The 13,520-nt window shown below is 40.7% G+C and overlaps 1 protein-coding gene across 24 annotated transcripts in view; it reads left to right on the top strand.

Annotated features, from left to right (window-relative positions):
• kif1b (kinesin family member 1B) overlaps positions 1-13,520 on the top strand; it is a 61,233-nt gene that overhangs the window by 27,845 nt on the left and 19,868 nt on the right. For 6 of the 24 annotated variants that reach the window (XM_063465372.1, XM_063465376.1, XM_063465382.1 and 3 more), the window contains 12 exons: positions 49-123; positions 1,196-1,407; positions 2,848-2,927; positions 3,820-3,895; positions 4,076-4,129; positions 4,600-4,647; positions 4,896-4,975; positions 5,271-5,377; positions 5,699-5,782; positions 5,941-6,121; positions 6,230-6,302; positions 13,205-13,310. In XM_063465372.1, the coding sequence (XP_063321442.1) occupies positions 49-123; positions 1,196-1,407; positions 2,848-2,927; positions 3,820-3,895; positions 4,076-4,129; positions 4,600-4,647; positions 4,896-4,975; positions 5,271-5,377; positions 5,699-5,782; positions 5,941-6,121; positions 6,230-6,302; positions 13,205-13,310 (1,176 nt within the window). Of the gene's footprint in view, positions 1-48; positions 124-1,195; positions 1,408-2,847; positions 2,928-3,819; positions 3,896-4,075; positions 4,130-4,599; positions 4,648-4,895; positions 4,976-5,270; positions 5,378-5,698; positions 5,783-5,940; positions 6,122-6,229; positions 6,303-8,429; positions 12,324-13,204; positions 13,311-13,520 lie in introns of those variants that run through there. The other 18 variants (XM_063465379.1, XM_063465393.1, XM_063465385.1 and 15 more) reach the window with 10 other exon arrangements.

Raw genomic sequence — 13,520 nt, forward strand, 5'->3', positions numbered from 1 at the left:
TTATTCGTTCTGCTTTTTATTTTGTTTTCTTTCACTAATCATCCCCAGCAGGTGACGGTGCCCAAAGCTTTAAAATGCCCCTTCTGAGTTCTCAAACTGAGGCTCAGAGCTACAGACGGAAAGGTGCTTAATTTTTGTATTTCTATATAGAGGCACCAGAGGTGTTTGTGTAAAGAGTTGACTAACTTTGTGCACTTTAGTAGTTAGTAGAGTGACTAGTTTGCTAGTGTGCTTTCTGCTGTATTCTCAAGCATCCCTAACATCTTAACCTTAAAAATGTTTCTGCACCATCTGAAGCGCAGGGCAAATAGGTAACTAGCTCAAGCTATAGTTGGGTCTATGTTTTTGGAGAAAAAAAAGCCCATATCTCAAGAAAGTCATCATCCCCCAGAATATTTACCCTTTTCTAATATCACTTTGATTTAGTTTGGTCCTTAAAGAGCTCACTTGTGTGTTGCCTCAGAGGCCCTTGAGGTCATTATATTGACATGAGCTACCTGACCTTTGAGTGAGGCTGCTGTGGCTTTTGTTATGGCGGATGCTGTGTGCGTATGGCGCGTGTGCTGTGAATTAATCTAATCAACTCCAGGCTGAACTTTCTTTGCCAGCATGTGTCCACGTCTCTCCTCTGTCCTCCTGCTGGACCTTCTTGCAGTCTCCATCTCCCTCCCATCCTGTAGCCGATACTCTTGATAGCAGTTTTCACACAGTTTGTTCACTCTCATTCACACATACACAGAAGCAACAAAGTGACACCTCCCTATTCCTTCCAAGCATACTACAAATTAAGAGCTCAGAGTTAATTGCTCTCCACTGTAATTGTGACCACCATAAAAGCAGCCCTTTAAACTGGTTATTAAAGCGCAGGCTGAAGTCTAATGTGTTTTCTCTGGAAGATGATGAGTTGGAGCATAACTGCCTGGAGTGAAAACTGCTGCTGTCTGTAGCTGACTATCATGCTGGGTGTTTGTCTAAACCCTACAACGTAAAATGTGTGTCTTACATTGGTCTTTCCTCCCCTTTGTCCTTTCTCTTTCCCCATCTGCCCCCCCTCTCTTACTTTCTTTCCTTCTTTCTATTTGGTATTTCGTTATTCCATTTTTATGTGTTTTATTCCTTCCAACCTTTCTTGGCCTATCCCTCCTCTTTCTGTGTTATCTTCCTTCTCCCTCTCTCTTTCTTGTTGTTGGCTCAGACCTCAAAGACATTCAGAACAATAAGAATAGATACTTGATAGCCTCAGAGAACCAACGCCCTGGCCATTTCTCCACAGCCCCTATTGGTTCCCTGACAGCCTCGCCGTCCTCTGGCTCGCTGTGCAGCCAGGGGGGCCTTCAGTCAGTCACCAGCATCCAAGAGCGCATCATGTCCACGCCTGGAGGGGAGGAAGCCATTGAAAGACTCAAGGTAAAGCAGACAATGGTGTATGCAGCACTTTAAAATCATACTCACTGTTTGTTGTTAGGAAAGTTAAAAGTCCCGCAGCCATCTTCCTACTCTGGCCACTTAAAGGTGTATCCCAGATATCTCATTTTATACCATGGCCCACATACATATCTTTGATCTTAAGTGGAACTCCTCTTTCTGTTAGTGGAATAAGACATTTACAACTATGTATTTATTTGCTGAGATATGCAATTATAAGAAAAATAAATATAATTTCAACAATATCTAAGTTTTCCTACATAAAGGAGTAATGTAGCTGTAGGAAAAGAAGTCTGTCAGCAAAACTCTGGACTTAAATTGTAAGAAATAAATGCGTAAAATAAAAAAATCAAAAGTTCTGTTAGGTCACTGCCCAGACTATCCTGTAATTATAAAACAGAAAGTTTTTGTTAAATCACAGAAAATTTTCTGTTATTTTCACTGCAGACATTTAATTGTTTATGTATTACTTTATTGCTTTGAATATCGTTGAGGGACGTCTTTATCAGTAGGGCTGTTTTGGAGCCTTTGCTGGGCCGATTCTGGCCCCTGGACCTTATGTTTGACACCTCTGCTCTAACCAATAGAGGCCTGAAAAAAACTGTTGGTCTTAACTGCTGGTTTCATGGTTAATATGGCAAAAATAATAAAGTAATTGCTGACTTTTTCAATGCGACACGGGACAACAGGCTTGCTTTTAAAAGTGTATTTTATCCACAGTGTATATAAATATATAAATATAGAGATGCAGCTTTATTTTTTATGATGAAATATACAAAATTTATTAGAAGTCAAGAAATTCACAGTAACGTGAAATAAGATAAAAAGGGAGAAACTGTAACTTGTTCAATACATTTATTTAACGTTAAGATGGCTGTTTAATTTTACGCCACGTACAGCCTTTAATAAAACCCTGCTTTGCGTATCGGTCGTCACGCAGCCACCGCGCCTTATATGCCTCCCACTCACAGCAGTCTCTCGCACTCTGTAGATAGGGTAGCACATAAGATTGCAACATCCACAGCCATGAGGAGCTGCAGTTTCCATGGCAACCGTGGTGCCCGGTCCCGTCTGTCATCCAGTGACGTCAAGCACCAACGCAAATACGGTGGAAATCAGACCAAAATAGATTCAGTCTTATCAGCTTTAGGCTTTAATAGTGAGGAACAGCGTTCTTTATCAGTGCTGAAGCTATTTTTGGGAATCTAAACGCAAGAAAATAAGTCATAATCACATTGAATATACAAGTTTATTTTGTGAAGGGAAAGTGTAAACATTACACATAAAGATTTCACAGTGATGTGGCAAAGGTAATCTCCCAAATCCAGGCTGGGTGCGCTTGTTCCTGCCTCCAATACACTGCTAGTAGTTACTTTTATATTACACAGGTTTTGTTTTTCTCATAATTTTCCCTTTGTTCAGGAATCAGAAAAGATCATTGCTGAGCTCAATGAAACCTGGGAGGAGAAACTGCGAAAGACTGAGGCAATCCGCATGGAGAGGTCAGTACAGGCAGACACTGTTTGTTCATTTCCATCTTTATTTCCCGAGGGGGAAGGTGTCTGTCCAACGTGTGCATTAAAGTCTTCCTCATTGCATCCTGTCAGTCTTAAAGGGGTGTGCAGTCTGTCTCAACTGTGTGTCAAATGCTGTGATAGCATTGGAAACTTCCCCCGACACACCTCTCAGACGTCACATAGAGGGATGTCTGTCATCCATTATCTGCAATTTGACGTTCACTCCCACCTGATGCTGTGATTGGTCACTTTCCTTCTCATTCTAGCTCTCTGAAGCTTTGTTTGTTTGTTACTCAGCATGTGTGGCTAAATGTGACTATTACCCCCTTTTTTTGTATAGGATATTCTTGTCTTCTCCCTCTTTGTTGGTCATGATTTATCTATCCCCCTCTTTCTATGAGCACATTTAATTTTCAACACTGTCAAATATCACATCTTAAGAACTTGTCCTGAGAAACTGTAACCAAACCTTTAGTTTTTCCCTTGTACTTTACTCTCTATCTCTTCATCCCTCTGTGCTGTCTGTTTTACTTTTCTCTCCCACCTTTTTTCCCCATCTCTGCACTAGTTCTGTCCATTTCACTGTCCTCCTTTGTCGTCACACTCGGCTGCACAAACACCCCTCTCAGACATCAACCATGCTACCGTCTGTCCACAGAGTCTAACTGGTGCCATTCTCAGCCTGTTGTCATGCTACAAATCACTTACTCCAACGTTGCACACCATCGGTTCTCATCCTCTCCGAGTTATCAGTACAAACGATCTTTAGTGGAAAAAAAGAAGTGCACACAGTGTATGTTGCAGCAAGAATAAAAGACCAATAAAGAATGCTTTCACTGAGTGTACAAATGTTTTGTTTTTTTTGGCTTTATTTCAGGGAGGCTTTGCTTGCAGAGATGGGCGTGGCAATCCGTGAAGATGGAGGCACTTTGGGTGTATTCTCTCCTAAAAAGGTATGACAGACTGGGTGGGAGCGCACAGTGTCAACATTCCCACTGGTGGTGAAGCACATCCTTCCTCCATCACTTCACTTTACCTCAGTGTCTTTTTCCATGAGAACCCTTCCTGGGTTTTTTTTTCTTTATTCTTCTGTCTTTCTTTCCACTTCTTATTTGCTTCCTTCACATACTCAGCTTAGCGATGAAGGGCCATTTGACGAGCCTTTTGATTGTTTTGCCACCAAAAAGGTTTGTTTAACCAAATAAGCAGACAGAACTACATTTCCCGCATTAGAAATAGCCCCACTTTAGACAGTTTAGTCTTTATTAGACATTTTATGTGCATGTTCCAGATCTCTACTTTTTCTGCTCATTGTTTTCTACTTTTACTCTGCTGGATCATTTACAGTCTTTTTTCTTCCTGTAGATGCTTAGATCTCTCAGTGCTATCAGATCCTTATTAAATTACAGGCAGTGGCATGTTCCCTTCACTCCATCAAGTAGAGGCAGTGCTATAGTGCAGTGACTTAAAAACTGGTAGATATGTTTATGTTTGTTTGTCAGTAGAGTCATTAGTGCCTGAAACAACACACGTCATCACTTCATGAGTCTGTGAGTCTTTGTTCTAGTGTGTGTGTGTGTGTGTGTGTCCTTTGTTCACATCCGATTGTCTTCCATAATTTCTTTTCTCTCCTTTCACTCACTGCTCCACGGGTTAGCCTTGCGATCTCTATGCAGACTTTAACGGGGTATTCTCACCTAAAAAGGTTGGTGTTTTGGAGGAATAGCTTGCAGGATCCTTTTTGAAGTAGTTCTGTGAAATATAAGACTCCAGAGTTGTCAGGATGGTGTTGATGTGACCGCTTCTGTCTACATTTGCAGACAGAAGCATTTGTTTGATATGAAAATATCCTAGCATCAGGGGCAGTTTCTGCACTTATGAATGTTGATTAAAGCAACGAAATTCTAGAAATGTTTTTGTGGTAAACTGTTTGCCTCATATGTTTATCTGTAGACCCCACACCTGGTTAACCTGAATGAGGATCCTCTCATGTCTGAGTGTCTGCTCTACTACATCAAAGACGGAATTACAAGGTAACCTAAACCTGAATAATGACCCTGCTGCAGTGGATTTGGAAAGTTCTGGCAACTCTCCCAGGCAAGGTTGTCTGGAAAACTACTGGGTCTTTTTATGATCAGGCTTAAAATCTGCTAATGAATACATTTTGCCTCTTTGTCCTGTTGGTATCCTCTATAGACTCTTTCTGTTGAGTCAGTTGTTACATTTCAACTTACAGAAACACTAACTGTACATTTTTGCACAAATGGCTGACAATGCATGTGGATAGCAGTATGCAGTCTCTCAAGCTGGCTTCTGTGATTGTTTCAGAGTGGGTCAGGCCGACGCAGAGAGAAGACAGGACATTGTTTTAAGTGGTGCTCATATCAAGGAAGAACACTGCTACTTCCGCAGCGAAAGGAATGCCAATGGAGATGGTGAGACATAATACTGGCTGCTGGTGTTTGGAGGTGTTTTGTATTGTATGTATTGAAAGTGTGGTAAATTCAGTTGAGCAAGATGTTACATTTATAGTGTGATTTTTAAAAACACCTAAACACATACAAAAGAAACCTTCTTTTTTTTTTTTCTTTTTTCTTTTTTTTGAACGGATGAAATGAGTGTATAAATATATAGACTGTAGTGATTACTGACATCTAATGGATGACGTATTTGTGGGTTTGTTTTTGTTTTTTGTTTTTTAATAGTGATGAGTCATTCAGAATGATTGATTTGTGATTGGTTTGTTTTTGCTAAAGTTATTGTCATGCTGGTGCCCTGCGAGGGATCGGAGACCTACGTCAACGGCAAGCGTGTTGAGGACTCGATCCAGCTTCGTTCAGGTATGTGTAGAAAGTTTTCTATACAAACTGTGAACATTTGTGTGATGTCTGTAAGCAGATATGATGTAACTAATTTCCTAATGCCCAAATTATGAAATGTATTTATGACCTGTAGCGTTTAAGAAATTTTTTTTCATGCTTGTGCTGCCTTCTTTAAGGCAATCGCATCATTATGGGAAAGAACCACGTGTTCCGGTTCAACCACCCAGAGCAGGCCAGAGCTGAAAGGGAGAAGACGCCATCGGCCGAAACCCCCGTGGAGCCCGTTGATTGGACATTTGCTCAGAGAGAACTCCTGGAGAAACAGGGCATTGACATGAAGCAGGAAATGGAGAAAAGGTATGCAATCTATGATATTCATTTATTTTAAATATGCGAGTAGTTGTGTGGCGTTAAATGTGGATTGTTTGATGTGTTTCAAAACTTTGATTTTACTTTGCTGTGTAGACTCACTGAGATGGAAATCTTGTACAAAAAAGAGAAGGAAGAAGCCGATCAGCTTTTGGAGCAGCAGCGACTGGTGAGTTTAAATAAGCCCCTTTTGTGAATTTAAAGAACTCACTCTGTTTTTTGTTATCATAGATGTTTGAAACCAGTTAGTAATAAGTGCAGAGTGGGTGTAAAAGGAGCTGTAATGTCAGTTCTTCCTTTTGTTAAAGTTAATGAAATCGCTACTAGAAGCAGCCTATTGAGTGAACATGCTAGTTTGGGATATTTTGTGTGTGATTTTTTTTTTTTTTTTGATGTACTTCAGGCTATCTCTTGTGGATTTCAAAGTAAAAGTATCTCCAAAGCTACGATCAGTTACAATTTGACAGCTTGTTTCTTTGGATGATGGTTTCATTTGGTCCTTTTAAATCTCACTAGTACTAATTCTCACTCCGAGCTCTGACACTTTGAGATGTTTGTGTGTGAATCACACTTTTACTCCTAGCGCATGTCTGTTCTTTTTGCATGGAAGTTATTCTGGTTTGAGACGGATAAGCTTTTACTGGCTGTCCTCTTGTGTTCAACAATTTATTAATTTTTTTCTGTAGCAGCTTGATTGAGCAAGAATTAGACTGTAAAGCTTTCCCCTTTCCAAACCCCTGTTTTCCCCTTTCTTGTGTCTTCTATAGTGGATCTGAATCTTGCAAAACAGCAACTTGCAGCTAAAATTGATTTGATATGAGGATCAAATTTCCTTTAAAACCGATTCAGCATTTATCAGCATCGAAAAACATGTGAAAAAGTGACGCTGCTTTTGCATGGTTCATTTTAATAGCATGTTTTCTTAACTCATTCAGTACTGGTTGTGGACTAAGTTGCAGTGTTTGCCGGAGCTGGTCAACTCTGAAGTGGCTGTTGATTTGCTTGGATTAGATTTCTACTCTAGTTTTCTTACTCTATTTTGTCCTGAGTTTCATCTCTTCAATGCAGTTGCTGATATGTACAATGCATTGTGATAACAACAATTTCTGCTGTAGTTTTTGACAGATAGTGACAATGTGGTTTCTCATTGACTTCTTTGGCATCTGTGAGGGCACGACTGAACAACAGTTACCACTGCTCACAGTTAACTCAGTGAATCACGGGGCCTTGTTCACATCCTGGTGCTTTTATATGTGCAGAATTACACACAGAGGGTTCACACTCCCAGGGACATAACTTGTCCAATTCTTCCCAAAGATACGTACAGTCTCATACACACAATCGAAATGATCTCTACTGGTTGTGATCTGTAATGTATGCTGTCTCCGAAAAATGAGAAACTGCATTTTTTTTTTTCCTCCAACTAACAACTTTCTTGTAGTGGATTAACACTTATCCGCACTTCTGCATCTCCTCTCTCTACTGGCTTTCTGATCAACTGCAAGAACACTCTGTCTGCTAACTTACCACTAATACTAAAGCCACTCAAACCTTCTGGACTAAAGGGGAAAGCTCCAGAATTCATCTACATGCATGCTGCTGTAGCATGTTTGGGATCCAGCTCACAAAATTTTCCACTAAGAAGAGGAATATCACAAAACAGTACAGATGTGCTCCAATCAGCAACTATCATCTATTGATATTTTCTTTCTAATCATGATAGACATGCTTTACCTTTAATATCAATATGCAACACTGGGAACAATAAGGTCCAAAAAGGATACATCCATTTCAGACATATAAAAAGTTTTTAGTGAGTGTTGTGTTGAACATGAATTTATATCCATAGCGCCGTTTCAGTCGAGAAGTTAGAAAGGGAAAACTGACAAGAAAGTCAATGGAAGCCACTGTTTCTTGTGAATTAATTTTTCCCATTTCTATAGCTTTATTTTCAGCATAACTTTAAAAATAATCTTGCATGTTGCCATACATCTTGTATAATAATGATGTATGCAAAATGTTTTCTAATATTAGTGTAATTGTCACCTTTGGTTAAAAATCCAGAATTTGGAAATGCTGTCTACGCTTAAGACAGAACGTAATCTTCTGATATAACTTTGAGTCTTGGTTGGTGTTCCCTTGTTGCATATTTATATGTTCATTCTTTTTTTTTTTTTTTCCTTTTTTTCTTTTTTTTTTAAAGCCATCTTTTCATCCTCTCCCTGATTTCCCATTGTAATTTCTCCTTTTTTGGGGGGGGACCCATCTGGTTTGTGTCCTGTGTTGTTTTCTCAAGGATGGAGACTCTGATAGTGGGGATGACTCAGATAAGAGGTCTTGCGAAGAGAGCTGGAGACTGATCACTTCCCTGAGGGAAAAGCTACCTCCCAGCAAGCTCCAAACCATAGTGAAAAAGTGTGGATTACCCAGCAGTGGGAAAAGAAGAGAGCCAGTGAAAATGTACCAGATCCCTCAGAGGCGCCGCATCACCAAGGACTCTAAGTGGGTCACCATCTCTGACCTGAAGATCCAGGCAGTCAAAGAAATCTGCTACGAAGTGGCGCTCAATGACTTCCGTCACACACGGCAGGAAATCGAGGCTTTGGCTATTGTAAAGATGAAGGAGCTTTGCGCTAGCTATGGCAAGAAGGACCCCAACGAGCGGGACTCGTGGAGGGCGGTGGCTCGGGATGTTTGGGACACTGTAGGGGTTGGTGACGAGCGCATTGAGGATGTCATGACCAATGGGTCTCGACCCGGAGGAGTTGTTATGGACGAACTAAAAGTGCACATTGATAAACTCGAGGACATCCTGCAGGAGGTGAAGAAACAGAATAACATGAAGGATGAGGAGATCCGCGCCCTCAGGAATAAGATGGTTAAAATGGAAAAGGTCCTACCACTCATAACCCCAGAGGGCCAAGAAAAGCCTCCCAGTGTAGGTCCCTCTACTTGTGAAGCAAGAACTCCAAGCCCTCAGGAAGGAAAACTATCTGTGCCTGAAAAGCCTGATGAAGAAGATGCAGATTCACTAACAGGCCAAAGTACGGCAGATGATTCAACACTAAAGCGAGGCCACATGCGCTGGATGCGTCAAGAGCAGCTGCGCCTCAAGAATCTACAGCAACAAGAGATCTCCAAGCAGCTCCGCCGGCATCCTGGGCCTCATCGCTTTATACCACCAGAAGACCGTAAATTACGCTTCCCCTTCAAAAGTAATCCAAAGCACCGTAACTCGTGGAGCCCGGGTACTCATATCATAATTACAGATGAGCAGGTTATAGAGTTAAAGGTGCCCAAAGAAGCTGTACAGGAAGAGGAGGCAGAAAGCCTAGCTGGAGAAGGTGTACAGTGTAGAGATAAGATGGATAAGATGGCTGCTTCAGTTATCCAAGTCTCTCCACCGCTGCAAAGCCCATCAGTTCAGCGCAGAAGCAAGGACTCTGACCAAGGTTTAAACCAGGGTCACAGGCATAACTATAGGAACAACCAACACCAGCAGCCGCACGAACGAGGCCGCAGCAACTCCTTTAATCACCGTCAGCGTCCCTCGGGCTCCATGGAGTCACTGCAGCAGTCTGAAAACAACAGGAGGCATACGCAGGCTTTCTACCAGCCCCGCCACTATCAGAACCAGCCAGTGCATCCCCAACCTCACCACCACCAACAGCCATGCCACTATAACGGCGCGATGTATGCCGATGGCGGCTTCAATGGTTACCAGCATTACCATCACACTGACCATCCTAACCATCCAGTCAACTTTCAGCCACCTCCACGAATGCGCAGGCAAATGTCTGCTCCTAACCTAAAAGCCAGCAGAGAGACGACGGTCTGAGTGGGACTTGAGGAGTGAGGAACTAGATTGACAGACTTTTAGTAGGCAAACACATTACAGATCACAACAGCTCTGACAAAAGTGACTGTGACTATTGCACTAGATCGGTGTTACTGGTTGATCCAAGTATTGTATGTATTATATATAAATATATATAAAAAAGAGACATTTTATCACCATCAGTATCATCATATGACATTTTTATCATTTGTTTTCTGCATCGTGTGCATTGTCATCACTGTCACTGGGAGAGCTGTCATAAGGATTCAAAGCCAACAGATGATTTTTTTTAACATGCCACGCCTACTCTTCATTTATCAGCATGTGTGACAAGTTGATGAATCACACTTTGATTTGCCAAATTGCTTTCACGGTCAAATTTCTGAGTTTACATTATTGCCATTTTAGTATTGATGAAAGTAGAGTGTTGTGTTTTGTTTTTTTAAATAACCACTGTGACATGAACATAGTGACGTGTCCAATACGCATTGATCTTTTTGTTGGTGCCCACTTTAGGAACAGAACACACCCAGTGTTTTATCTACGTACTGTTGAGCTGCATGGTAGGATGGGAGAATCAGTTGTCTTTAGCACGATCATGTTTACCTCATAAAGCATTTTGTTATAACGCATCATTGGCCTAGATCTGGAATCAAAAGACCACGTGAGGAATAACTTGAAGCACCAGTCAATCGTGTGCCTTTTAAACAGACTGACATATAAAGAAAGTGTTTTGTTTTTTTTAAAGTGCCTTTTAGATGCTCTAACTCTATTAATCCTGCTCTGCCTTTGCAATTCAGTATTTTCTTTGCCTTCCTTTTAATTCAGTGCCTACGGACAGGTTTGCAGATTAATTTTTGTAAAGGAAGCTTCATAACTTACCTAACCAAAACTAACTTTTTTATTAATAACATACTGACTTATACATTTTTAGTAATCATCTTACTTGCTTGATTACAAACTTTTTCCTGTCTTTCTTTTTACTTTACAGTTTAACCAAAAACAAAAAAAACTTCCAATATGTAGCTACCAACTACTTATATGACAGTGTTTTGCACTTCCTCACTTCACAGATAAGCTGCATAATTTGTTATTGACTGCACTAATTTTTAAAGATACTAAGTTCTTTAAAAAATATGTTTTAAAAGCAGACCAAGTCCAAAAAAAGGTTTTAAAACATGTCCATGAGTTTTGGAGCTCACTAAAGACGCGCCGAAATGCAAGAACCACTACGCTGAAAAGCACAGAGAGCACCCTCGATTGTACGTGAATGCAAATTGTATCCATTTCAAAGTTTCACTGAATAGTTTCCCCTTTTCTTCCTGTATGAACCACTCAGTCTGGTTAAAATTACATCTTAGGTTTGTGGCTCATTGAGTAAGCACAGAGTTCACTGTGTTTCAGATGGATGCCCTACAGAGTGTTGTCAAGGTTCCCAAAGACTCGCCCTAAAAAATGTTGGAAGCAGGACAAAGACTTGAAATGTTTGCATAATGGTATTCAGGAGAAATGTCCATATCAAATGAGATTTTTGTTTTTTTTAAGGACTGCCTTGTTTTTAGCTGCATATTCACACAACCAAGACAGACATGGGTGTGATGGTCTGTGAAATCTGTTGCCCATGTTAATAACAGTAGTCTGTATCAGTGTTTTTGCCTCTGTGCTTTAGCGTGTGCGTATTTGCCTACCTTTTTAATCGGCCTGTTGTCTGCTGCATTTTTAGCTTTAAAAGAACCCCCATTAATTATTAACATTAGATATCAGATGGCCTTCAAATTATTTCAGACAAACAGCGACACTCGCAGCAGGACGGGAGAGACCTTTGAGGACTATCATATTGTTAAGCCTGGGATTTGAATTTATTTTCTTTTTTATGCTCTTAAGTTTTGACGGTATATATTCTGCCTTACTATGCTGTAACAAAAAAACCAAATGACATGACATATTCAGCCAGCCTTCCCCTCATATGTTTGACTATCTTTGCATGGAGTAGCTTACATTTCCTCAGCCCTGATGAATCTATTAAAAGAAAGTTGTTTAACATAAGCTGTGGTGCAGATGGTGACCGGGTAAGCTGGACAGTGTACAGCATCAAATGAACCACCGTGTGTACAGCTCTGAAATCTGCATTTATAAGTATGCTAGGTCTCTGTGTCTGAGTGTCGTACATCTTGTGTTTTTTGAACCTACAACCACATAAAGTGCCTCATTGTGGCTGTGTACCGAGTTGTGTTGCTCCTTGATAGAGCACATTAACATTGAACAGTATTGTTCACTGGTTTTCATAAAGGATATACCACAACTATGTGTTTTATTGTCAAGGTATGAATGAAATGAAATAAAATTACATGATCCATGTGCAGTTGTTTGTTACATATTGCTGGTATTTGTTTTACCAGTCAGGTTAAAGGTGCTTAAAGTGTCCTTCTAATAAACTCTGTAGCTTCGAGTTGATCGGTGAAACTTTCATGCTGGATTTCCACGGGCTCCTTAAATGAGGAGACGTCAGCTTGCTGGTAGGAGTTCAGCAGAGAGGAGGAGGGCAAAGACAAATGAAAAGGCTGCATTGTCTTCTCAGAAGACTGTGAACAAACAGGATGAGGTCATTGGGAACACAGCCTGTCCTGATGATGATGATGATGGCGCCCCTCATTGGATTACAGTTGACTCAGCTTCTACCAGCACCTCTCTGCTTCCACTCATACCACTGCTCTCAGTTGCTTTTTTTTCCCTCATTGATCAATATAGAAAATATTCCACAGTTTATGCTCTTACACAAGGAGATGGTTTCTCCTTTGTTGTACTGGTGAAGAGCTGAGCGATCCACATAATTAGAACTTTATTGAACCTCTTTAGTCCTGGATTTAATAATATCTTAGTTTCATGGACAGTAGAAATATCTTTTTCCCCCCTTTTTAATGATGCATGAATTGCTTATGTGCAACATATTTATCTAGAAATTCATAATATAAGGGTAGGGCTTCCCAATGTAATAACTATAAACCAGTTTAATGCTATTACACATCCAGAAGCACGCATCATTTGGCTTCATAATCACAGTCTTCAGTGCTCGTTTTTCACAAATAAAACCCTCGTTGGGTTGGCGTGAGCCACTGCGTGTTCATTTGAGGTTGGAAAGAGAAGCTGCAGTTCTGAAGGCTCAGCTCACCTGTTGTTGCGGCTGATGGACAGTTTTCCACGTTCTCTCTCCTCTTCCCTGTGTTGGTGTCCAGGTTTACGAGAGCAAATTGCAGGAACTTCAGAAACAGGTGGAGACTCGCTCACTGGTAGCTGAGACACCCGATGAAGAAGAGTTGGAGGAGGAGGAGGAAGAGGAAGGTGTGTAGTATGCATTTTCAGACGTGAAGATGATTGGTTTTTTTTGTTGTTGTTGTTTTTTCCTGTACACACTACATGTAATGCTAAAATATATGTATATATAGATATATATGTGTGGGTGAGTGCGTGTGTGTTTATTTTTATATATAAATGAACTGTGTCTGTTTTCTTCCACACTTTGTGTCCAGAGCCTAAACTCCTTGGATGTGC

Source organism: Pelmatolapia mariae, linkage group LG20, assembly GCF_036321145.2.
Source record: "Pelmatolapia mariae isolate MD_Pm_ZW linkage group LG20, Pm_UMD_F_2, whole genome shotgun sequence".
Lineage (NCBI taxonomy): Eukaryota > Metazoa > Chordata > Actinopteri > Cichliformes > Cichlidae > Pelmatolapia > Pelmatolapia mariae.